General features: G+C 42.4%; 2 protein-coding genes across 2 annotated transcripts; one reads left to right on the plus strand and one right to left on the minus strand.

The window, feature by feature from the left end:
* Positions 1-4,118: 4,118 nt before the first annotated feature.
* Positions 4,119-17,576, minus strand: cxxc1a (CXXC finger protein 1a; the record flags this gene model as incomplete). The annotated part of the gene is made up of 14 exons (XM_079514070.1): positions 4,119-4,547; positions 5,155-5,307; positions 8,299-8,395; positions 8,525-8,574; positions 8,791-8,898; positions 9,600-9,807; positions 11,121-11,347; positions 11,443-11,532; positions 11,814-11,978; positions 12,661-12,816; positions 13,779-13,918; positions 15,431-15,531; positions 15,703-15,983; positions 17,565-17,576. 14 exons carry the CDS (start codon positions 17,574-17,576, stop codon positions 4,401-4,403), a joined length of 1,935 nt encoding a protein of 644 aa, XP_079370196.1. The 3' UTR covers positions 4,119-4,400.
* LOC306937344 (uncharacterized protein) lies at positions 17,037-21,389 on the plus strand. The gene is made up of 5 exons (XM_079521055.1): positions 17,037-17,142; positions 17,886-18,053; positions 18,568-18,708; positions 18,967-19,248; positions 21,041-21,389. Exons 2-5 carry the CDS (start codon positions 17,933-17,935, stop codon positions 21,316-21,318), a joined length of 822 nt encoding a protein of 273 aa, XP_079377181.1. The 5' UTR covers positions 17,037-17,142; positions 17,886-17,932; the 3' UTR covers positions 21,319-21,389.
* Positions 21,390-23,400: the final 2,011 nt, after the last annotated feature.

Raw genomic sequence — 23,400 nt, forward strand, 5'->3', positions numbered from 1 at the left:
TAAATACTAATATGACTATATATTCCCATAGTCATCATAATAAGTATTTGTGAGCCCAGAAAATACATTTTCAGATCAGGGTACCAATTTCATCAAATCAGGATAGAGAATTAACTCATAGCCTACAGTAAGTCAAGGCACAGCAATTTTATTTGTAGCACATTTTAACAAGGCAATTCAATGTGCTTTATATGCCTATACAGAACATACATCAAGCAAATAAAACACAATTATACAATGACGCATGATGCATAAAACTAAGAATAAGTAAAAGATAGCATGAATGAATTGAACATGGTGGACCCTGTTGTAAACAAGTGTAATGCTTAATTGGGTCGTCCACTCACAGTTAACAGCCTTTGTATTGAGTTTGTGCTCGAAATGTACTGTAATTCTGCAAACTGTTTCAATCAATCAATCAATCAATACAGAGGAGAAATGCAGAGGAGAAAGAAAAAGAAAAAAGAAAAGTAACTCAATCAAAGGCAGCAGCAAACAGAGATGTCTTTTGAGTGGCAGCAGACCCTCATGGGAGTTGCTGCTTCCCCATATGTTTTTACAGTAGGCCTACTGTAAGCCTATACAGTAGCAGCATCATACAGACAGCAGACAAAATTGGAGCTGGAACATTATGAAACTGAAGCTGATAAGTGGTCTTGTTACTTCAATATCACCAGAGCCAAAAAATAGAATAAATATATACTGTGTGTGTGTGTGTGTGTGTGTGTGTGTGTGTGTGTGTGTGTGTGTGTGTGTGTGTGTGTGTGTGTGTGTGTGTGTGTGTGTGTGTGTGTGTGTGTGTGTGTGTGTGTATATATGTTACCTTTTGTAGTTTATTAATTAAGACTGGGGATCAAAATAAACATATGTACAGTGAAACATAATTTTGGAGACCAATTTCCCGGTGATGTAAGAATGTTTTACATTTGAGTAAAAGTATCAATGCCCTATTGCAGAAATAGTCTGCGGCTGTGGCTCAGGAGGTAGAGCAGGTCGTCCAATGATCCATGGGTCCAATGATCCATGGGTCGGCGGTTCGATTCCCGGCTCCTCCTGTCTACATGTCGAAGTGTCCTTGGGCAAGACACTGAACCCCAAATTGCTCCTGATGTGCTGGTTGGTACCTTGCATGGCTTCCGCCTCCTTTAAAAAAATAAAAAATAACACCGGCTTAAGGGCCGATTCATACTCCTATTTTACCGCTGTTTCGGCGCTGTAGTGCCGAAATGATTTCGGCTCGTCAGAAATTTTCAGTAGCACCGAAGAGCCGACTTTAGGACGGTACCCGCCCCCCCCCCCGAACCTCAAATGACGTCACATTGTAGGCTCTACAGCGCCGAACCGACTTTTATTCGGCTCTAAAATAAGAGTATGAATGGCGTTAGGGCCGATTCATATTCCTATTTTATCGCTGTTTCGGCGCTGTAGTGCCGAAATGATTTCGGCTCGTCAGAAATTTTCAGTAGCACCGAAGAGCCGACTTTAGGACGGTACCCGCCCCCCCGAACCTCAAATGACGTCACATTGTAGGCTCTACAGCGCCGAACCGACTTTTATTCGGCTCTAAAATAGGAGTATGAATCGGCCCTTAGAATGAACACCAGGCTTTCCTCCCTGGTGGAAGATGTGAGGTTACATTTACCATAAACCAACGGTCGCTTGGATCAGTGTTGATTTTGATTTTGTTTTACCGTCATAGTCCTTTGGCTAAAATTCTGTTAATATGGACAGATATGGTCATATTTTAGTCATCTGAAATGTTTTACCTTGAGTCTACAGTACTTTCAGTCGAATAAATATCCTAAGATATTAGTTGACTAAATCTACAGTTGATTTAGTCGACTAAAATGTATTTTGGCAGGCCTTGATTGCCTGATTTTAAACTTATGGGAGGCTTCAGCCTTGTTCAGAGACTGACTATAAAACAAATTGACTCCGATCTGGACAGAACTGTCCTAATTAGGAGCACAGATCTGGGCTGCCTGCCAGTCTACAAGACAGACTGACTGAGACAAACTGGCAAATGCTGTTGTTGAAATTGACTAATATAGGGCATAGCAGAGCATGCCAGTGGGCGTAGTTTTCTGGTTTCACTGAAAAATCGGCCATTCATTTATCCCATATAGATTTACAAAAACATATTCATTATTTTAAGCCTAGAATCAAGCCAGGTGAATCATGACCATAAAAACCTTTGATTCTGTGAAAAAAAAATCAAAAAATGAAAATGACAGCTAAACAAAGAGTATTTATGTAGCATATAATTCAATAATCTTTTTTCACAGAATCAAAGGTTTTATGGTCATGATTCACCAGGATCCTGGATGGCTTGATTCTAGGCTTAAAATAATTGATGATTTTTCTGTGGAACCAGAAAACCACGCCCACTGCTATTTTTGGTGGGTATATCTTGTTGAGCGGATCACTTTGAAAGTAGCAAGTCAAAAAAGTGTGGGCACCCTGCCCTATACCTTCAAACTTTAGCAGTGGTTTTCAACCCTTTTCCTATAAAGGCCCATTATTTATTCTGCATTTGAGCCATGGACCACTATTAATCCTCTCAGACCCAAGACTAAAGAATATTTTGTTATCGTTGGATACAATCTTGTCCACATTTCCATACTGTATTGATGTCGGTACCATAGGAGAGATTGCAGCTGAGCTAAGTTTAAATGATCCTTTCTATCTGCAAAGTGATTGTTTCATAAAAATACATTGGATATGTTATGAGCTACTTCCTGTCAAGAAATTCATTGCAGGTGATTTTTTTTTGTTGGAGTTTGGAAGCGCTCGTTTTCAGTAAAGCATGCAATGCTGCCTCCTGCATTATGTGCAAATTCAAAACAGGTGGCACGCAGGGCTGTTGAGTGATATCCTACGAGCATTTTGATCAAATATCCTGGGAGGAGATAGATTTTAACTGGTTTCTTATAATTCAAAATGGTGGGTGATCTCAAAGGTCGCCATTCCACATTTGTTCCTCGTGAGGAGACACATATGTTCATGAGCTATGCCTGTTCAAAGTTTGCATTTTTCAATTGAGTGCTATAGCGTTGTGGGCTTCACGTCAACACTGTTTGGCATAGCCCTGCATGTACCATATTGCCAAGTTTCGCAAAAAACGACTGCATGGTTAAGCCAGAACTGCATTTTTTGGTGGAAGAAGAAGAAGAAGAAGAAGAAGAAGAAGAAGAAGAAGCACACAAAACAGACCAAAGTCCCTTCGGGCTTGGCCCCTTAACAAGCCAGCTCTCCCACGCATGCAACAGACTACAGCAGCCATAGAGATAAATATTAGATTTTAATAAATAGTAAAAGTACAGCACCATGTTCAATTACAACTACCACAAAACAACATTCCAGGGTACAAGAATATTATACAAAAAATAATCCTCCATCAAGATAAAAAAATAACTATATCATTATATAAATAAAATAACACTGTCATAACCATTGGAACAACACATGAATAAACCTATAGACAAATGTGGGAAATGTTTACAATGTTTACAACATGTTTACATGTACAGATTCATGTACAATCTTACACACAACAAGGAGGACATATGGGCGTTTTTTGGAGGCCACCATAACTGAATGGTTAAAGAGGCCATCTAGGAAAACAGAAGGTCCCCCGCGATCAAAGTGTCCCTGAGCAAAACTCTTAACTCTGAACCCCTCCTTGGGCACTGTATATGTATATCAATGGCACTGCTCCTAATAGTCAGGATGAGTAAATAAGCAAATGTGAGCAAAACAATACCACAAAGAAGAAGTGGGGACTATTGTTATTATTCACACACATTTGTGTTCATTTGTTCATTCATTCGTGTGCTATTTACAGAGGGGGGTACGTTTTATTCATAAAAAAATAAGACATGAACCGTGTTGAAGTACAACAAACCTATATTCTACCATAGGATGTGAAATTTACAACTAATAAAACAGCTGAATGAATGAACTGTTTCAGCTGCTTCGGCCACTGTTTCTCATCAGAGATATACAGCAAAATTCAGTGTCTCTCTTCCAATGTAATGAAGTGGGACACTTGTATCTTAAAATACAAGATGAATCCTTTTGTATTCTGCAAATGCTGTGATTGTTTTAACGGTATCTTCTGGAGAGCGTAGAGTTTAGATCCCATAGCCCGAGTAGATGGTCAGTTGCAGAATCCACACATCACTTGTTCTGACAAAATACTTCCACAAAGGATCCACTTGATGTGGCCTCACTCCAAGCTCCTTGGGGAGCCTCCTCTCTTCCTCATCTCTTCAACAAGTAAATTACAAACTGAAAAGTCCTTCAAGATGGCAGAACTGTCTGTATCGTGGCTGGAGAAAGGAGGAGTGAGGACACAAAAATGCAATACTGAGAAAAAATCAGTATATCTGTCTGTCTTTCTATCTGTCTTTAGCGGATCTCAGGTCAGTAGTAACAGGGTCATGTTGTATAGTTTGATGTAACATTAAAGCCAGCAGACCAGCTCTGTTAGTCATGGCTGTTCTAAGGTTCCTTTCCTGTTCAAACAACTCATCCAGCTTATACCACTGCAAGAGAGAGAAAGAGAGTGTGAGAGAGTGAGAGGCTGGCAGAACCTCATCAGACACAAGTTGTCAACATACTGTATTTAACGTATTAATTATTCAACGTTTGCTAGTTCTATAATCAGTCTGAGTTTGATTGTCAAGCATGTGCACATCAATCATTATAAACGTAATCTCTCAAGATAGACTGCCAATTGGTTCCCAACTTCCCAGATTAGAAAAGTGTGCTCCTCGAAGCACAGGTCTCTGCTAGGGTTGGTTGCCAACCCAGGGCCTGCAAACTTTGGTCATAGCCACTTGGTTGGATCTGAAACATCAAACTTCTTGATCACACAAACCTATAGATGAAGTGTACCGATTTGTGTGTGTTTGAGGGGATGATGTTGTGATGTCACTATATCACAGTTTTTTTCATTGACTGTCAAGGTTTCAGCCTTCAGGAAGAAACCCTAAATACAAAGGGAAGACACCTACTGTAACAACCACACCAAAGGGTCTAATGAAGTATACTGTCACCTCATAAACACATGAAATTAAAAAACCACGGCACACCATCTTTAATAAAGTTTCATTGTATATTAATTAATGTTTTGTTGTATTGTTGTCCTACCACTCGGACTCTCTCAAGGTCGACTTCAGCTCGTCTGAGTTTTTCCCAGCAGTAATGTTTGTTACATTTCCTCTTCGACACGCGGCAATAATCTCCAGTCGCCTCAAACACATCTTTCACTAACGGACAGCCACACACCTCGTCTACTGGAACCTGCAGGCACGCACGCACGCACGCACGCACGCACGCACGCACGCACGCACGCACGCACGCATGCACGCACGCATGCACGCACGCACGCACGCACGCACGCACGCACGCACACACACACGCACACACACACACACACACACACACACACACACACACACACACACACACACACACACACACACACACACACACAAACATTTATTTATTTATGTCTACATAGGAGAAATCTTGGACAAATACCCACACACCCTTCAGGGGTACAAGACGAAGTAACAGTGTCATATTTGACCGATAAGTAAAAGAGATTGCACAGAATTGTGCAAGCCGTTTAGCTGCTTTTTTGGCATCCCAAGTTGTTAGAAGCCTCTTACAACCAACCTATGTACTTGTCCCAGGCTGCCATAGATAAACACAAGTAGATTGCACCTAACACACACACGCACACGTGCACGCGTGCACGCGTGCACCCCCCCCCCCCCACACACACACACACACACACACGCACGCACACACACGCACACACACACACACACACACACACACACACACACACACACACACACACACACACACACACACACACACACACACACACACACACACACACACACACACACACACACACACACACACACACACACACACACCATGTGGGCAGACATCTTCACCAACAGGAGGTTTGTGTGATATGCATGTTTGGAGCATGTGATTATTGATTCTCAGCCTACAGCTGTGTCACACAATTTATTAAACTCTCAGCAAATACACCGTTGTCATCTGCTGAAGAGCTGGCTATGCAGTTAACGAGACTAAAGCAAAATTGATTTAATGGATTTTTGGAGTTGTCAGCAGAGCCAGAGAGGAGGTCAAAGAGTTCAGGGTAAATCAACTGTCAGTGATGGACAGTGTGATCATCGCATCAGTGGACTACAAACAGCCCCTGCAGCAACACAACAATGCAGCTCCTTGTTTTCCTTTTTGGGAGGAGTGTGTGTTGAGTGTAAGGGCAGCCTCGTGAGGGTCTAGTAGTGGCTCTCTCTGCTCTCAACTCAGCTCACATCCTCTGGTCAAACAGAGACGGTCCATTTATATGAGCAAACAAATTGACATGTGTATTAGCATCCTCTCAACTAATGAACATGCTTAAGTTTCAGACAAAACATTAACATCAACCTTAACACGTTGCTCCTGTTATTTCACACTAGACTAAAAGCATTTTAGACCTGAATGTGCGGTCACTAGTACTGTATTGTATGGTCACTGATCACCTTGTATCAGCAAATTCTGTGCAATAAGCTTTTTATTTTATTTGTGTTCACTGTTCACTAATTCACATGCATAATAAGCTTCTTCTATCTAGGTGTCTCTACTAGTGGAAACACCTCTTACAGTCTGATTTCAATCTGGTCCAAAAATGGCTTCAAAACAATATGCTTTTATTGAACAAAAAGAAGTCCTGCAGCATGCTATTCGGCCACTCACGCAGTAGTGCAAACACCTCCGATCTACTAATTACATTTGACGATGGTTCTCACCTGGAGAAAGTGGACACATTTAAATACCAGTTGGTATATCACACTTGACCCTGAACTTTCTTTCAAACCCCAGATTGAAAGAAAACACCTTAAAGAAAACTTAGGGCAGTTTGTGCTCATTATACCCCTCCATCAACTGCTTCTCATTTGAAGTAAGGAAAAGAATAATAAACCAAGTACTACTTCCCATTGTAGATTACGCCGATATAGTCTATCAGAACACCACAGAAACCATTCTCAAACCTCTTAATGTGTTACATAACTCACTATGCAGATTCGTACTGAGGTGCCCATACAGAACACACCACTGTTCCTTATACAGTTCACTTGACTGGCTGCAGCCTAAGGCAAGAAGACAACTTCACTGGTACCAATTCCTCTTTAAATGTGTGCCCTCCATACCTGAAACTCTTCAGGTATGGACTCGTCACTGGTACTATATACATCCCCATCAGGGGAGGATTATCCAACGGGCCTGTTGGGCCCAGGCCCAGGGGCCCCTGAGCTAGGGGGGGTCCTGAGCTTGAGCGTCCGCGTGACCGCAAAGAGGCTCAAGCTCAGGGTCCCCCAAAAAAGGGGTAACAGTGAATAACAGTGACGCACACGGTCCTTGTCACTGTTATTAACAATGGGCTTATTCATTTGTGTCAATAAAATAACCCCAAAAGTCCTAAACCATCATGATACGGTACATTACTGCAAGTGTTTAAACCCTCAGTTTGCATTTATTTGGCTTAGTTTTTGGCTGATTATTATTTTTTAATCCTGAATATCGCAGGCCTATATGTCATCATTGTTATGCGTACACGTGTGCAGACAGTATGCGCCACGTCGGGAAGAAAAAACAAAAGCTCCGGGGTGGTGTGTGTGTGTGTGGGGGGGGGGGGGGGGGGGGGGGCTTTTGCATGGCGGTGGCCCAGGGGCCTATAATTTCTAGATCCGCCTATGATCCCCATACCCACTTAGAAATACTCAACATCCCTACTTTGCTATTCCCAGAAGAATATTCTCTGAATCCGGACGCAGGTAATTCCATTACAAAGCTCCATTTGACTGGAACAATCTTCCTCTTTCTCTCAGATCTGTGACCTCTCCTGGCCGCTTCAGGACCTCCCTGTATTCACACTTCAAAACAACCTGTTCATGCTACTAACACTGCCCGTACTGCTGTTTACTTCTGACCCCAGTTTCAAGTCACTGTACTGTACTCTCAATATGCTTGTCCAGAGAGAGTTGGGGGGGATGGGGGAGTGGGTGGGAGGGGATGAGCAAGCTAACTGTACCTGTACATGTCTGTACTGTCTATTGTGCACTGTTGCATTATTGTGTAACTGCACTGTACTGTATGTAATGTTTTCCCTGTGTATGGGACCCCCTCTAAAATGAGATGCTGAATCTCAAGGGGCTATCCTTTCAATACAATTCTGAGAAAAAAAAGAATTCTGAGATGGCTTACCTTGGGGTCTCTGGAATGTTCCGGACAGAGAACCTGTAGTCTCTTACAATACGTTTTACTCTGGGGGTTATAAACATCACAGAACAGTCTGGTCGCACTGCAGGGAGACAGAATGACAGATGAAGAGAGAACTTGAGAAGCAGATTTTATTAGAAAAGCAGGGTCCTACATTGAAGTTAAGCAGCCATGTACAGAATGTATATTTGAGTCTGTTCTCTTGGCTTACCCTTCTATGCGTGTTGGGTACATGGAACCAAACGATGTTTGACTCTCATACTGAAAACAACAAACAGTCAGGATGAGCACAACACTGAAGACATAACAGATTAGTATTTTATTTTACATGAGATTTCAACTTTAGAGTTAAGCAAATCTTTCGAAATATATTATATATTATTTTATACATTTAAGGACGACATTGTACGTCAGTTATAATGAAAATGCCTTTAGATTTGTGTTAGTGTAAAATAAAAACCAGAAACACTTACTAACCTTAGCGTAGCATCGTTCCATGTGTCGCAGCGCCACCTTGGGGTTGACGGGGTGACTACAGGAAACACAGAATATCTGAAGGTCTGTGTCATCTTCTCCCTCATTCACCTGAGGGGTGGAGAAAGAGAAAGAACAAAGCAGAACGAGTCAGATAAAGGGAGACATCAGAGGTCACTTCAGAACATTTTTCAGCGGATGCAGATGTTTTCTATTGAACTGGGTTCTGTAAACTGCAATGGCCATGGCAGAACCTTATTTTGTCATTTGTATTCAGAACCATTTCTATATTTTTTATGACCTGTGTGTTGGGCTGTTGAAAGGTCCACCTGTGACCAAGATTCAGTTCCTGGGTGTATGCACTGATATTTTGAGATCAAATGTACTGATATTTGAATAATTTGATAGACTCTAACAGATGATCTTGACATTTTCCCCTGTAGACACCTGCTCCCATGGATGCAGAGGAAAATTCCTTGTATTCTTCCCCAGGACAACACCAAGCATATCAATGCTGAACATGACCAAATAGTTAAATTTTTGTCTTACTGTACAGTATGTGACCATGAGGATGATGCCTCCTCATCTTAAATTTAAGTTAGGTACCCATGAATATAATCTGTTCATGGGTGAATACAATCTGTCCTCTAAGAAATCATGTGCCTACAGTATTTGTGTCATACATCGACTTAGCCAGTTCGTTTTTTTTATACATTATTAACGGAGTTATACAGCCTTACATGGCGATGGATAACAAAAATATTTTACATGCATTATCAAGTCTCTCTCTCTCTCTCTCTCTCTCTCCTTGCCTCCTCATCCTGTAGTACTTGTTGTTGTTTGGCCTTGGCAATGATTCCCTCCAGTTCATGGAATTTCTTCTCCATGTTTGTGAGTCGTATCCTGGCGTTGTGTTGTTCTCTACGGATACGCTCCAGCTGTCTCCTCCCAGTCTCCTCAGCAACGCATGGACTCTGCTGCCATTGCTGGATCCTCTGTGGCAATATCTCATAGATTCGACTGGAATAACAACAACAACAATAGCATTATTACCACCAGTAAGACGCCTGAGGGCGAGAAGCGACCTCGCCCTAAAGGGTGAGGTCGCGTGCACACATCCACCTGGGTGATAGCAGACTGGGGGGCGAACGCTGGCGCATTGGCAGATCAACATATGGAATGAATTCTGTACTGGCCATATATGGAGCGATTCTTGAGTGTACAGAGTTTGATGAGGTCAGATCAACATATGGAATGTCAGAACAGGTCAGCTCCATTACAGCAGCTACACTAATAACTTTGGAGCGGGCCCGTCTACAGTTTGAATGGACAGATATCAGTCAAAAGAGAGACATCTAAGAGGAAGGACAGGTGGGAGATGATCAACATATGGAATGTCAGAACAGGTCAGCTCCATATATGCAGATCTAGGTGATGATCCAGTCTTCTCCATGTATGGCTATCCAGGGTTTGATGAGATCAGTGTTGTGATCTTCATACCGGTATATGGAGACGGCCATATATAGAGAGTATCACAAGGCGCGACGGACTGACGGCCATATAATGGTGGCGTGGGACTATGGTGGGACTATGGTGGGACTATGGTGGGACTATGGTGGGACTATGGTGGGACTATGGTGGCGAGGGACTGACGGCCATATATCGTGGGGTGACTGACGGACTGACAGGTTTTGCAGGTTTTCATAGTAATCTGTGACCTACGGTTGCAATTACTTAGTCTTAATTTATTATAACAATAAAAAAAATAAAAGAATAAACATTTTCCCCAAAAGATAAAACAAATATGTCCCCCTCACGTATTATAAGGACAATATCAGTCACCAGAACCAAGGACGGGTGTTTTCTTTTTTTAAATGTTTTTTTATGGCTTTCGCCTTTATTTTATATTTTTTATAGAGGAGGGACAGACAGTAGGCTGACAGGAAATGGGGAGAGAGATGGGGGAGTGACATGCAGTAAAGGCCATCGGAATCGGGAGTCGAACGCGCAGCACACTGCCAGACTGGGCTACCAGCCAAGGTGCCTGGACCGCTGAGCCACAGCCCAGGCCAAGGGCGGGTGTTTTCAATGAATCTATCATGGTTAAGATGGTGTTTGTATAGGAAGGGGCGTGTCTGATAAAATAAAATAAAAAACACATCAAATATCTAAATACTGAATCAAGCAACTTGAAAACTGACTCTGGGGTGTTCACAAAAGCCTGAGTAGACGTTAAAATGACCCCAAACATGTTGAAAGTGAAACATCCCTTTAAGAGCAGCAGAAAAAGAGGAACAGAAGTAGTACAGTTCAGAGTAGCAGAGGATACTAACTTGGCAGCTAGCTTCATGCCACAGTCGTCAGAACAGTACTTGGAGTTGTTTCTAGCAATCACAACACAACCCGGACCGAGGCACTGTCTCACGGCTCCTACTCCGACCTCCTTCCCTCCTACTCCTGCTTCTCCTCCTCGCTCGCTGTGGCGAACTCGCTCCCTGTGGCGCTGCTTCTGTTTGTGACGGCGAACTTTCACTTCCTCCTTTGTGACAGACAGAGACTTCTGAGGAAGAAAGGAGAGGTTTACATTCAGGACATTCTGACCACACTGAAATCAGTGTGATCAGTGGTGCGTGTATGTGTGTTGTGTACGTGTACCTTCTTATCAGATTTCTTTTCTCGTCTCTTAACATGTTTGACCTTGACAGCCTTCTTCCTCCCAGCATCATCATCCTCACTGTGCCAAACCTGCAGAGACAGACAGACAGACAATCAGAGCTATAAGGGACCCTTGTGTCAAGCATGCACAGACACAAAGTTATGCTAAATAATGCTAACAAATACATTTTTACCTTTTACTTTTTTCCAACTTCAAAACCCACCAAACTCCCACCTCGACAAATAAACAACCATCCAAAAATGTAAATATTCTAGTATAGTTTTTCATATATCAGTGAAAGCTCCACTGTGTGCTATATGTGTTTCCTTTGTGTTAGAGTCAGACACTAAAGAGGAAGTATTACCATTACCATGTCCTTGTAGCCTGCTGCCTGGTACTGCTGGTAGAGTTCTATTTCACTGTCGCTGAACGCATCGTCGTCGTCCTCTGACAGATGGCCCGCCCCTCTCCTCTGGCTGCCCCGCCCCCTGCCACCGGCCCCAACAAACTCCTCGTCCTTGACACGCAACATCTTCTACTCACACACGCACGGTCACGCATATGGTCACGCATGTGCAAACACACGCACGCACGCACGCACGCACGCACGCACGCACGCACGCACGCACGCACGCACGCACGCACGCAGACACGCACGCACGCACGCACGCACGCACGCACGCACGCACGCACGCACGCACACACACACACACACACACACACACACACACACACATCCATACTTGAATAACTTTTTTTTCCTTCTCCATGATATAATTTGTTTTTGACAATGTTTGTCAAACACCCCTTTTTCAAGCAAATGATGATGATGATTTAAAAAAAACTATGGTAACTAAATTAACTAAATTTCAACATGATGGAACAAAAAAAACAGTGACTAAATCTTTTCTTTTCTTAAATATGTCTTAATTTACGGACACTGGTCTTTTGGATCAAGTTCAGCCACATAAATGTACCGCCATCAAATATATTTGCAGCTGAAACTAAATGATGGCATCAAAAATATTATAATGACACTGAGTAAAGGTTAATTCAACCAGGGATTTAGACGAGGTGAAACGAACAGTGCTTTCTGGTAGAGGTTGTACTCTGGATCTAACTTCACACTAGTTCACAGCGTCTCTAGTGAAGGTAACACTGATACTGGATATAATATAAAAGTGGTTTACAGTGTGTGTAGATGATGTTGAACTGACCCTAGCTCTGACTTCACATTGCCGGAGTCGACATTTCTGTCGGATCTTGTTGGGACCTCCAAACTTCTTCATATCTTTACAGAAATCACACTGAGCGCAGTCCTCTGTCCTCAGACACGCCTCGCACTCCCCACACATCCTGGCAGAACGCTTTATCTACAACAATAATATTTAGATTGGTTATTATAAGTATTATTTTGTGCTGAATCAAAACATTCTGAAATGAATAAGGAAACATACATCCAAACATAGTAAGCTGCAGGTGCCAACCTTGCAAAGCTGAAAGTCATAGTAGCAAGGGTGAAAGAACAGTAGAAAATTTGTTGCGACACAAAACCCCATTCGGGACCAATATATCATATTTGATATGTTGAATAATAGTGCTATCTTTTATTATCACATGACTATTTACCAGTATTACTTCACTCTTCTTCTTCGCTTAACATGTACAATTAAATCACATTCTAAAATGACTATAAGATTCAAACATTGTTTAATCAATAAAGACTTGCAGTTTGTTGTGCAGGTTATTGCATGACAATGTGTACATAGTGTGGATTGATGTATTGAACAACTTGTGCTATAGTTCCGCTTCTCAACTTCCCTATAGCTGCTATGGGTAAGATGTAATAATAAACGGTCAATATGAAAAAGAACAATAGCAGGTCAATATGAATAAGAATAAATGATTGAAATCCTGACAGATCACAAAGAACATAAGTCTTTTATAGCTCAAGTAAATAGCATCCATGCAAAGTTCTTAACTAATTCATAGATTAGCAATTTAAGAAGATCAAGACGATATATCAAAACCTGATAGATAACTGTTATTACAGATCGAGCTAAAGAGCGTAGTAATTTAGTTAATACGTTAATTAGTCAATTAGCCACTTAAACCCCAGCATCCGTATTTGTGGAAAAACCTTTGCAGAAAATAAATAGCAGATCTTACTCAACGTGTCACATTGTGGCGTGTTGATCGAGCTTTTAGATTGGCTTTTTTCAGCATAAATATTTAATGTAGAGCTAAAAACAGAAAGTACACTAGTATGAAGCCCTGAGGGACTCCGGTCAATATAGACCATATAGGCCTAGGGTGTAAGTGGTTAGTGAGCAACCTGTGATCCTCGTCTTCTTTCTGTCTTGGGGTGAGCGATGGCGTCATCATCTAGCTCCGCCTTCTCCTCATTCTCAAGCTCTGCCTCCTTCTCCTTGGTTTTCTTGGTACGGAACTTAACCTCCAGGGAGCCATCTTTATCTGAAATACATTACGCAACTTTTAAACACTTCATGGTGCTCGGTTGGCGCAGTGGTAAAGTCCCTACCCACCACCACTAAGGCTTTCTCGGGGGTCTACACAAACACAATTGGCCCATGTTCGGGGAAGGGAAGCCGGGTGGAGAGGGTAATAATTGTCATTGCAATTAAGTACTCCTAAAGGCTGTGGCGGCACCTGTCAGTGGGGAGTGTTAGGCGGGAGGAGTGAGACCCAGTCCGAGCCCTACATCCTCCTGGTGGAGGCTCCTCACTGGCAGGTGAGACAGTAGGATACAACAACAGTGACAACACAGAAATGTGTGTGGGGAGGAATCATTTGGTATAATTACTAAATTAGGGAGAGAAAAAAGGGGGTAAAAAATGATTGGCTAAAATACACTTTCCATTAAACTTATATGGTTAATATATTATAAGAGAGATATAAACTAATAAAGGCTATCCTATACTCAACAGTATCAGCAGCCCCCCACCCTTTCCATCAATAAACACTATTCTGGTAACCTGACTCCGCCAGATGGGGCAGCAGAGAGTACACTGGGTTAGCAGGAGGGGGGAACCCAGTGTACTCTCTGCTGCCCCATCTGGCGGAGTCAGGTTACTATTCTGGGGCCTCATGCATAAAACTGTGTGAAGAATCTAAGCACATTCTTACATGTTTTTATTTTATATTAAAAATATCCCAGTTTTGCATAGAAAGAAACTACCATACCAAATTGTTTTAGCTTTTATATGAGTTATATATCAGTAATAGCGATCGTTATAATTACTATAGCAGTTTAACAGTTTGATTCTCTACTACTACTATCACCATACTTCAACACTCTATTCTTTGAGAGGCTTCATTGGCCCGAATCCAACATTCCTTTGCTAGGTAAAACAACACAGCTTTCACTTTCACCATTGGAATTGCATTAAGGAACGTATTTATTTTGTGTGAAGTATTGTAGTGCAGGTAATTGCAATTTGCAACACCTCCGATCTTGTGAAAAATGAATTTTGAGTGATGCAACCACTCCTATAGGGAGCTTTGTGTGTCTATGGCTGGCTGTGTCCCTGTGTCCCCGGCTGTGTCCCTGGGTGCGAGCACGAAAATAGCGTTTGGTTGGTTTTCATCACCAAGTGTCACTGTTGTGCTCCCTAACACACACACACACACACACACACACACACACACACACACACACACACACACACACACACACACCCCGCGGGGACCCCTGAGAACCCCCACACGGTAACTCTGTCATTTTTCGACCGTTTCGGACGCAGGGCGGCTCGCCGGAACCGGGCCGGAACCCTGGGCTCGTTCCTGTGGGTCTGGAAGTTCAGGGGACCCCCTGGGGACCCCCACACCTCCAGGTTTTTGCTGGGTCAAACAAGGGAATCACGTGATGTTGATCCCCGTCTCCTAGTCACTCATACTAGGACATGACGTATGTGTAGGCAGGAGAATTGTATATTATTTCGTAAGATATTGTTACATTAAATTTACCTCTACAGTTGTGACAGTACCAGACCCTGATGGACTTTGCTGTTCTCTCAGAGATTCCAATACATTCTCCATGAAACCATTCGTTACAAGAATCACAGCCACTAGAGGGAGGGAGAGAGAGAGAGAGAGAGAAAGAGAGAGAGAGAGAGAGAGAGAGAGAGAGAGAGAGAGAGAGAGACGGACCATCAGTACGGCTGTATGAGAGAGACAGGGACATGACTGGAGACAGAGACAGAGTGACAATAAACTGATAGAGAGATCTGTGTTTTTACATCATAAAGCAGTTAATATCTGGTTTCCTGCAGACACAGTATACAGGTGAATGGCTGGTCTTCTTGGACAACTCTTCTGCTTGTTCTGGCTCTTTATGTTCTCCTCCTCCAGCTCCTGCTCCTCTCTCTAGGTCGTCATCTTCTCCTCCTCCCCCTCCTCCTCCTCCTTCTCCTCCTCCCCCTCCTCCCCCCCCTCCTCCTCCCCCTCCTCCCCCTCCTCCTCCTCCTCCCCCTGCTTCATTCTCCAGAGGAGCTGGCTCTGCCCCGGTCGCCTCCTCGTCCTGTCACACAGAGTCACAGACACAAGAGAAGAGAGACAGACAGAGAGAGAAGACACAAAGAAAAGTCATATTAATATAAACAATAGAAAAATGGGAGGGAGAGGGAGAAAAGCCAGGCAGACGACGTGCCAGCAAAGATTTATCTTTTTCAAATATTAGGGTATCAATCAACTCAACATACAGAAAATAAATCAGAGAATCAGATGCATAGATAGGCCTGGCATACCGTGAATGAACTAATGTTTAAACAATTCTATTCCATTCGTTTACGTGAGAAAAATCCGCTTTTATAATGTTCTGGTTGAAGGGGATTGTGATCAGGTTCAGGAGGAGAGGATGCGTCAGTCTGCAGATGCAGAAAATAAGGGATGCAGAGAGAGAGAGAGAGCGTCAGTCTATTCTACTTACCATCAGAAGCCAAGGACGTAGATTTAAAAGAGCTGCGAGAGAATGGACGCTCCAATTTGAAGAAATATGAGAATCATGTATTCTGCGTTAATTCCACATTTGACATTTGTTGTGATTTCAGTGATTTCTTTCTTCTTTTTTTTATCAGGATTCGTATGGTTCCGCTCACTATCTTCTTCTACGCTCCAGTGTTAGCCGGTGTTACACCGCCCCCTACCGTGGTAAATCTGTATAGCCGATCGTGCATGTTATGGTAACCATATCATGGTTGTGAATGTGAATATTATATTAGCACGTTTTTTTCATGTTTCCCTCTGAAGCATACGGTGAAGAAAATAAATAAATAATCAAATAAACAAACAAACAAACAAACAAACAAATAAACAAACAAACAAACAAATGACAGTTTTCCTTTCACTGCTGTTTTTCTTGTGCGATCAAAAATAAATATAGGCCTAATAGAGATTGGGACATATTGTCCAACAGAGAGATGGGGAATTTTGCCCGTGGACTAGAGGAAACGGAGGTCGTGGTCATTGTTGATGACGCAGACCCGAGTCCCCCTCCACACACACGCACACACACACACACACACACACACACGCACGCGCGCGCGCACACTGCCGCGCGCACAACGTGGTGTAATGGCAGGACAGTTATGCTATCATGACGTGCAGGATCTACGTGAAAAGTTGAACAGACCAGAGTCACCAGACATAAATAAATAGAAAGACGGGAAGCGTTAGACGAGGTAAGCCTTTATTTTTATTTTATTTTATTTTAAGAAAGGCTAAATATCAAGACTTTCCTATCATTTTTATTTTGGGAACTTTTAGTTCGAAACTTTTTTAAGGTCCCATGTCGTGGATTTAATCCACTTTATTGATTGATTGATTGATTGATTGATTGATTGATTGAATACTATTATCTAGCAGTTTGCAGAAAAAAAGCACATGGAAGTATAATTCAATAGCCTACAAGGTCAGACTAGCAGATTCCTATAGCAGCTAGAGTAATTATAAACCCAAGAAAGACTTTTCCATTGTGGGGGTCCTTATATACAATTCATTTAATGACAGACTATAGCCTACAATAAGTTATTTCCAAAGATTTTCTCACTACTAATAGCCTATTCGTTATAATATTTGTATTGTTTAATCAAATAAGAATTACCCTTCTGTTCATGTTACAGGACAGACAGACAGACAGACAGACAGACAGACAGACAGACAGACAGACAGACAGGTGAGTTAGCCTAAAAGTTGGAATTAACATCTTAAACAACAGAGCTTTATTTCCAGATATAGGAACACCCTTTGCTTACATTTTTTTTATTTCACATCATTGTCTATTAAGTGGTTGTTGTTGAACATTGATAAAAATGATTGTCTAAAAAACTATAGCCTATATATATTCATGTAGACTAAGGGTCTAACACTCACGCACACACACGTGCTCTGTACACATATAGTGTGTTCTCTTTCCTCTCTGCAGTGTCCAAGTTGACTGACAGGTGTGGGATAAAGACAGGATTTGGCTAAATGGAAATTACATCACAGGGCAGCATTAATGTTAGCGAAGGTGGGGCTTATAAATTACTGGACGAATCAGAATGCGTCACCAATCAACAAATGGCCAATGGGATGCTGCCAAATCACACAGGTGAGAAACAGTTGAGCGGAGTCCCTCAGGGCTCTATACTATAGTGTATTTTCTGTTTATTGTGGGGAAAGCTTTCGCTGAAAATAGCGATCAACAAGCTGCAGCACATTGTGAGCTTGTCGATCTGCTATTTTCTGCAAAGCATTTCCCACAATACGGATGCTGGTGTTTAAGTGGTCAAACACTCCACTGTTTAGTCAATGTGTGACATTAAGGATTCCCATCTGAGAAAACGCTATAGGTTCAATTCTGAACAAGGTGTTCCTACACTCTTTTTGGGATAAAGTCTCATTTTCAACATTCACGGAACGGAAGCCGCCAATGATGAACCTAATCAGTGCATAGCACACAAACAGCACTTTATTATAGTAGGATAGAATAGAACATGCAATATTATATTGTTTTATATTGTGTATTCTCAATATATATCACATTGAGGTACAATTTATGTATAAAATGTATGTATAAAAGGGGTTATTTAATTTTGTTCTCTGGTTTCTACAATCCCAAATAGAGGAAAGCCCTCCTTACTCTGATAGGCTGGAGAAAGGGGACAGCGGCGACGAAGCTTTAATGGACAACACTTTCCCCGATGATGATATCTCACGACTCCTCCCCGACTGCACACCATTATCCCGGCCCAGCAAGAACAAAGGTAACCATCGATTCAGCTGAATAGAAGAAACATTAACCCATTAGACCTGAGATTGAGATCAGCTAGCTAACTAATAGACTGTAAACTGTCAGTTGACTGAAAACTGTCAGTTAATAGACTGAAAACTGTCAGTTAATAGACTGAAAACTGTCAGTTAATAGACTGAAAACTGTCAGTTAATCTTTAAAACCATTATTGTAAGAAAAACAATGTCTCTCTTTCTCTCTCTCCTTGTATGTCCGTGTATGTCTCTGTTAGACTCTATCAGTGAAGACAGAGTTTTACCTCCAGCTGTCTGCACTCCTCCGTCTCCCTCCATCCCTCTTTCTCTCCATCCTCTACCTCTGTCTCCCTCTATACGTCCTGTTGGCTCCTCCTCCTCCTCGCCTCCCCTCCAGTCAACCCCCTGTCACAGACACCTCCCTCACCATAACCTTCACCGTCCCGGAGCCAATCAGAAGCGACTGTCTTCTGGAGCCAAAAGCCACGCGTCCTTGAAGACAGACTCCGCCCACCACATCAAGGAAGTGGCGAGGGACGGTGAGTCGCATCATATAGTTTAAGGTTTATTTTCAGTTTTTCACATATGCAATTAAGCAATGCACCCGTTAACATGTTAACACATGTAACACAATAATCAGAAAAAAGAAAAGAAGAAGCGCTTCATGGGTCCTTTATGTATAGAAAACTGCAGACAGGTGCTCTTTGGAGAGGGTTCCAATAATACAGCACACGAGTTCTTTAAAAGTTCTATACCTTTGAGTAAAGATCAATGTGGAAGGAGGTAAGAAGGTGGCGAATTTGAAAGAGGATCCAAGGCAGCTCTGTGCAGTTGAAGTAGAAAAACAAGGCTTAAAAAAAACGACCAACGCGTTTGGGCCTGCATGGGCCTTCATCAGGGTCAACTGGCCCATGCAGGCCCAAACACGTTGGTCGTAACCCTTGTTTCCTCATTAAAGTTTGCCACCTTCGTACCTCCTTCCACATTGATCTTTACTCAAAGGTATAGAACTTTTAAAGAACTCGTGTGCTATGTTACACAATAAAATGAGTACGGAAATGGACAATTATTTGAATCCAAAATCCCACCCTAGGAAGGGATTCCATTGGAATCAAATATGGAACCAGATCCTCTCATGATATAACTCATCTTTTCGTGCAAAAGTATAAATAGGATAAACAGAATAAATCTCCTAGCTAACGAGGTGGTGTAAGTTTGTAACTAAGCCAATATATCTGCTTGAACAGTACATAAATTCACACCCTCACTACGTTAATACCTATAGAGACTTGTCTTAGACAGGCACAGTAACAGTATCACAATTAGCAGCGTTTCTGTGTGTGGTTTCTGTGTGCTAAAATCAATCTTCATCCAAATGTGCAAAGTGACCATGTGCAGATGTACAGTACAAAGCAACAATATCAATCTATATGTCACATATAGACAGTAGCCTACATAGCATGAGGAGCATTTCTCAACAATTAACATAATACTTATTGTTTTATGTTATGTCTGAATCCATTCCCTACCACAGAGGTTCTGCCTTGGCCTACTGTGCATCCAAAGTTTCATGCTGAGTGGTTTGGTCCAGCAGTGCCTGAAATTAGCTGCTGTTACTAGCTGTTTACTTTTGGACAAACATGTCCATTAAACCTGACTCCTCACACTCCTCCACCCAATTCCTGCAGAGGGAAGCTGCACTGGAAAAACACAGAGGGAGCAAGCAAGCAGAGAGGGGATCAAAATATTTTAGCTACTTTTTATTATTTTAGGGTTATTTAAAATGCACTGATCTCCCCTTTTATCATCTGTTTCAACAGCAGGCTTATCTCCCCTCACCACCTGTCTGTCTCTCTCCTCTTATGTGCCACACACACGCGCACACACACACACACACACACACACACACACACACACACACACACACACACACACACACACACACACACACACACACACACACACACACACACACACACACACACACACACACACTGAGTGATAACAACTTCCCAGTATGAGGGTAACACCCACCCCTAGCCAATCAACAATATAGGCAAACTAAAAGCTTGCAAATGTTTTTTTAATTTTGTTTGGCCAATTTGGTATTAAAAAGGCCGTAGAAGCAATTCAATTGTAACTTTAGAAATGTGCAGATACCCCATATACACATATATGTATGTTGGTTTGTGTACTGTAAACAGGGCCTGCTGTAGAGTGAGAAAACAATGTTGCACATTCATAATTTGGGGACCCTGTGGGTCCCGACCCCCAGTTTGGGAACCACTGGTCTACTGAATATTACATTATTCTATACTGTCTCTATCTCAGATTGCTGTGCCCACTGTGTCCTGGCCTGTCTGTTCTGTGAGGTCCTGTCCATGTGTTCTGTCCTGGGGGACTGTCTGGCCTGTGGAGGGAGCGGGATGGTATGCTGCTGTGACGCAGCTGGCTGCTGCTGCTGCTGTGCTGAAGCTGTGGGAGGCATGGCCTGCACCGAGGAGGCATGCCAGGCAGTGTTGGACTGTGGGATAATGGAGGACTGCTGTGGTTCCTCGGACTGCTTGGAGGTCTGTCTGGAATGCTGCTCCATCTGCTTCCCCTCCTAGGCCAATCAGAGCAGCATCACTGAATGTTGTCGTAACATCACTAGATGTATACCCTGCGTTCCATTATAGGTTGGAACCCCGGATTCCACAACTACTAGATTTGTTTTTAATGAAACAGCTTGGAGTTCTTAGTCAGGTGCTGCGGTACCATGTTAGATCAATCAACACACGGAAAAAAATATATTAGTTGGTTCAACCTATTAAAATGATAAGCATTTTTAAGTTAGCATCCGGGTGTGGCAGAGGTAAAGTTCATTCCCAACACTGTGGAGACTGTTCACTCTTTCTTCCCACCCGTGGTCCGCCCCTCTACCGCGCCCATTGGTTGCTACTAGGTTGGACAAAAATCCTCTTTCTCTATCCACTACCATTGAACAAAAGGTGTTTTTCAGTGTCTGGCATAACATGGATAGTGCAATCATGTTCACAGGTAATAAGTGAGGCAGGGAGAGTGATCTCTGTTGCTGCATTAGCAACTCAGGACCCACAGGTTGGTCAGAGAGCGTGCGTGTTCCTCCGCATGTGTTATGTCCTCCAGGAGAAACTCCTCACTGTCAGGTGAGAAGCGCCTGGGGACGTCTTGACGTTATTTTCTACACACTCCCCAAGACATACTGTCAGCAATGACACGGACTAACTGGGAATTAGGAGAAATTCTGAAGTGTTTAAAAATAATAAACATAAAAACAATGATAAAGTTGTTGCAGGTGCTTTTTTTTCTTCATTTTTTCGATTGTTAGTTATTTTCTTTGGTCGGTAATGACAGCTTTGCAACATCTGGCAGACACAGGGATCTCTACATCAAAACAAGGAAATAAGCAGAGCTTTGCAGAAAGGTTATTTTAGTTATTGTCACGGAATGTATATTCACACTCACAGTCATCAAGATTATATCCAGTATCCAAGATTGGTCCTCTGTCATGTGGCTTTTGTTTTGATGAGAAAGCTGCTTCTCACTGCTGATTCAGAGCAGGCATGTCGGACCCCTGCCGGCCAGGAAGGCAAACTCTGCCCATCCGGTGCATCCATGCCCATCCTAATACAAATGCACCCAGTTAAACAAAGAAATGATGATCACAGAGCGATACATGGGAAATTGGAATGGTATATCACTTTCAACTTACTGGAGGTTTTGGTCACATGTCTGTTAGTTTAGAAGGGAATATTAATAACCCAGAAATATTTGTAGAACTAGAAATACAACCAACAGATCAGCTAACAGAAGATCCTTCTCAAATAATGTCAATGAAAGAGAATTCCACTGTGGCATACAGTAGTTGTTCAGAAATTCTACACTACAGTATGTGTGCTGAAACTGTCTTAAGCCCTAACCACACTAAAGGGTCACCATGCAACTCAGTGGGTCCAACCGGTTGCAAGGAGTTAACGCTAAAACCGTCTCGACCCTTTGGTGTGGTTTATTGGGCCATTGAATTCCATGCGTTGAACCACTAGGGTCAATGTGGGTCACCGTGGGTCAACGTGCAACAAGACATCACACCGCAGGGACAACGCTAAAACCGTCTTGACCCTTTGGTGTGGTTAGGGCTTTACAGAGATGAACAACACTGAGTAGTGAAACTTCAAATATTATCCCACTGTTGGTAGTACAGATGTAGGCAGCTTATCATTTAGTAACATTTATGGGAGAATTATTATTGACATGAAATCTAAGTCATCAGTACCTTTCCAGTGACCGTGGGTCATCACAAACTGTTTCAGTCAGATACTCTGGAAAGGTTCTGTTGGTGCAGCGGCACAAATGTGATGCAAAGTTGGGCCTAAATATGATACAGACAGACCCGCAGTTTGTGTTGCTACCATTGTAAGATTTTTTTTTGTGAGTTAGTTGTTTGTAGGATCCATACTGGAGCCTTTATAAGGATGCAAATCAAAGCAGAGAACTCCAGTCCTCCTGGAATTTCAGTTGTGAGACAGACTTAATTAGTTGTGAGATTGTTGGATCAATTTTGATATATACTGTAAATATGAAACAGAAATTTGCTGTTTAGTTGCTGGATGGTTCTAACAGACAGGCAGATCCAATGTTTTCCCGAGAAACAGAATGAATAAGTGACGTCA

The sequence above is a fragment of the Electrona antarctica genome, assembly GCF_951216825.1.
Source record: "Electrona antarctica genome assembly, chromosome: 2".
Classification (NCBI taxonomy): domain Eukaryota; kingdom Metazoa; phylum Chordata; class Actinopteri; order Myctophiformes; family Myctophidae; genus Electrona; species Electrona antarctica.

Coding starts and splice junctions, on each gene's coding strand:
- LOC306937344 (XM_079521055.1), top strand. CDS start 17,933: ATGGAAATTACATCACAGGGCAGCATTAATGTTAGCGAAGGTGGGGCT. Junction 18,709..18,966: donor CCGGCCCAGCAAGAACAAAG/GTAACCATCGAT, acceptor TGTCTCTGTTAG/ACTCTATCAGTGAAGACAGA. Junction 19,249..21,040: donor CAAGGAAGTGGCGAGGGACG/GTGAGTCGCATC, acceptor TCTCTATCTCAG/ATTGCTGTGCCCACTGTGTC.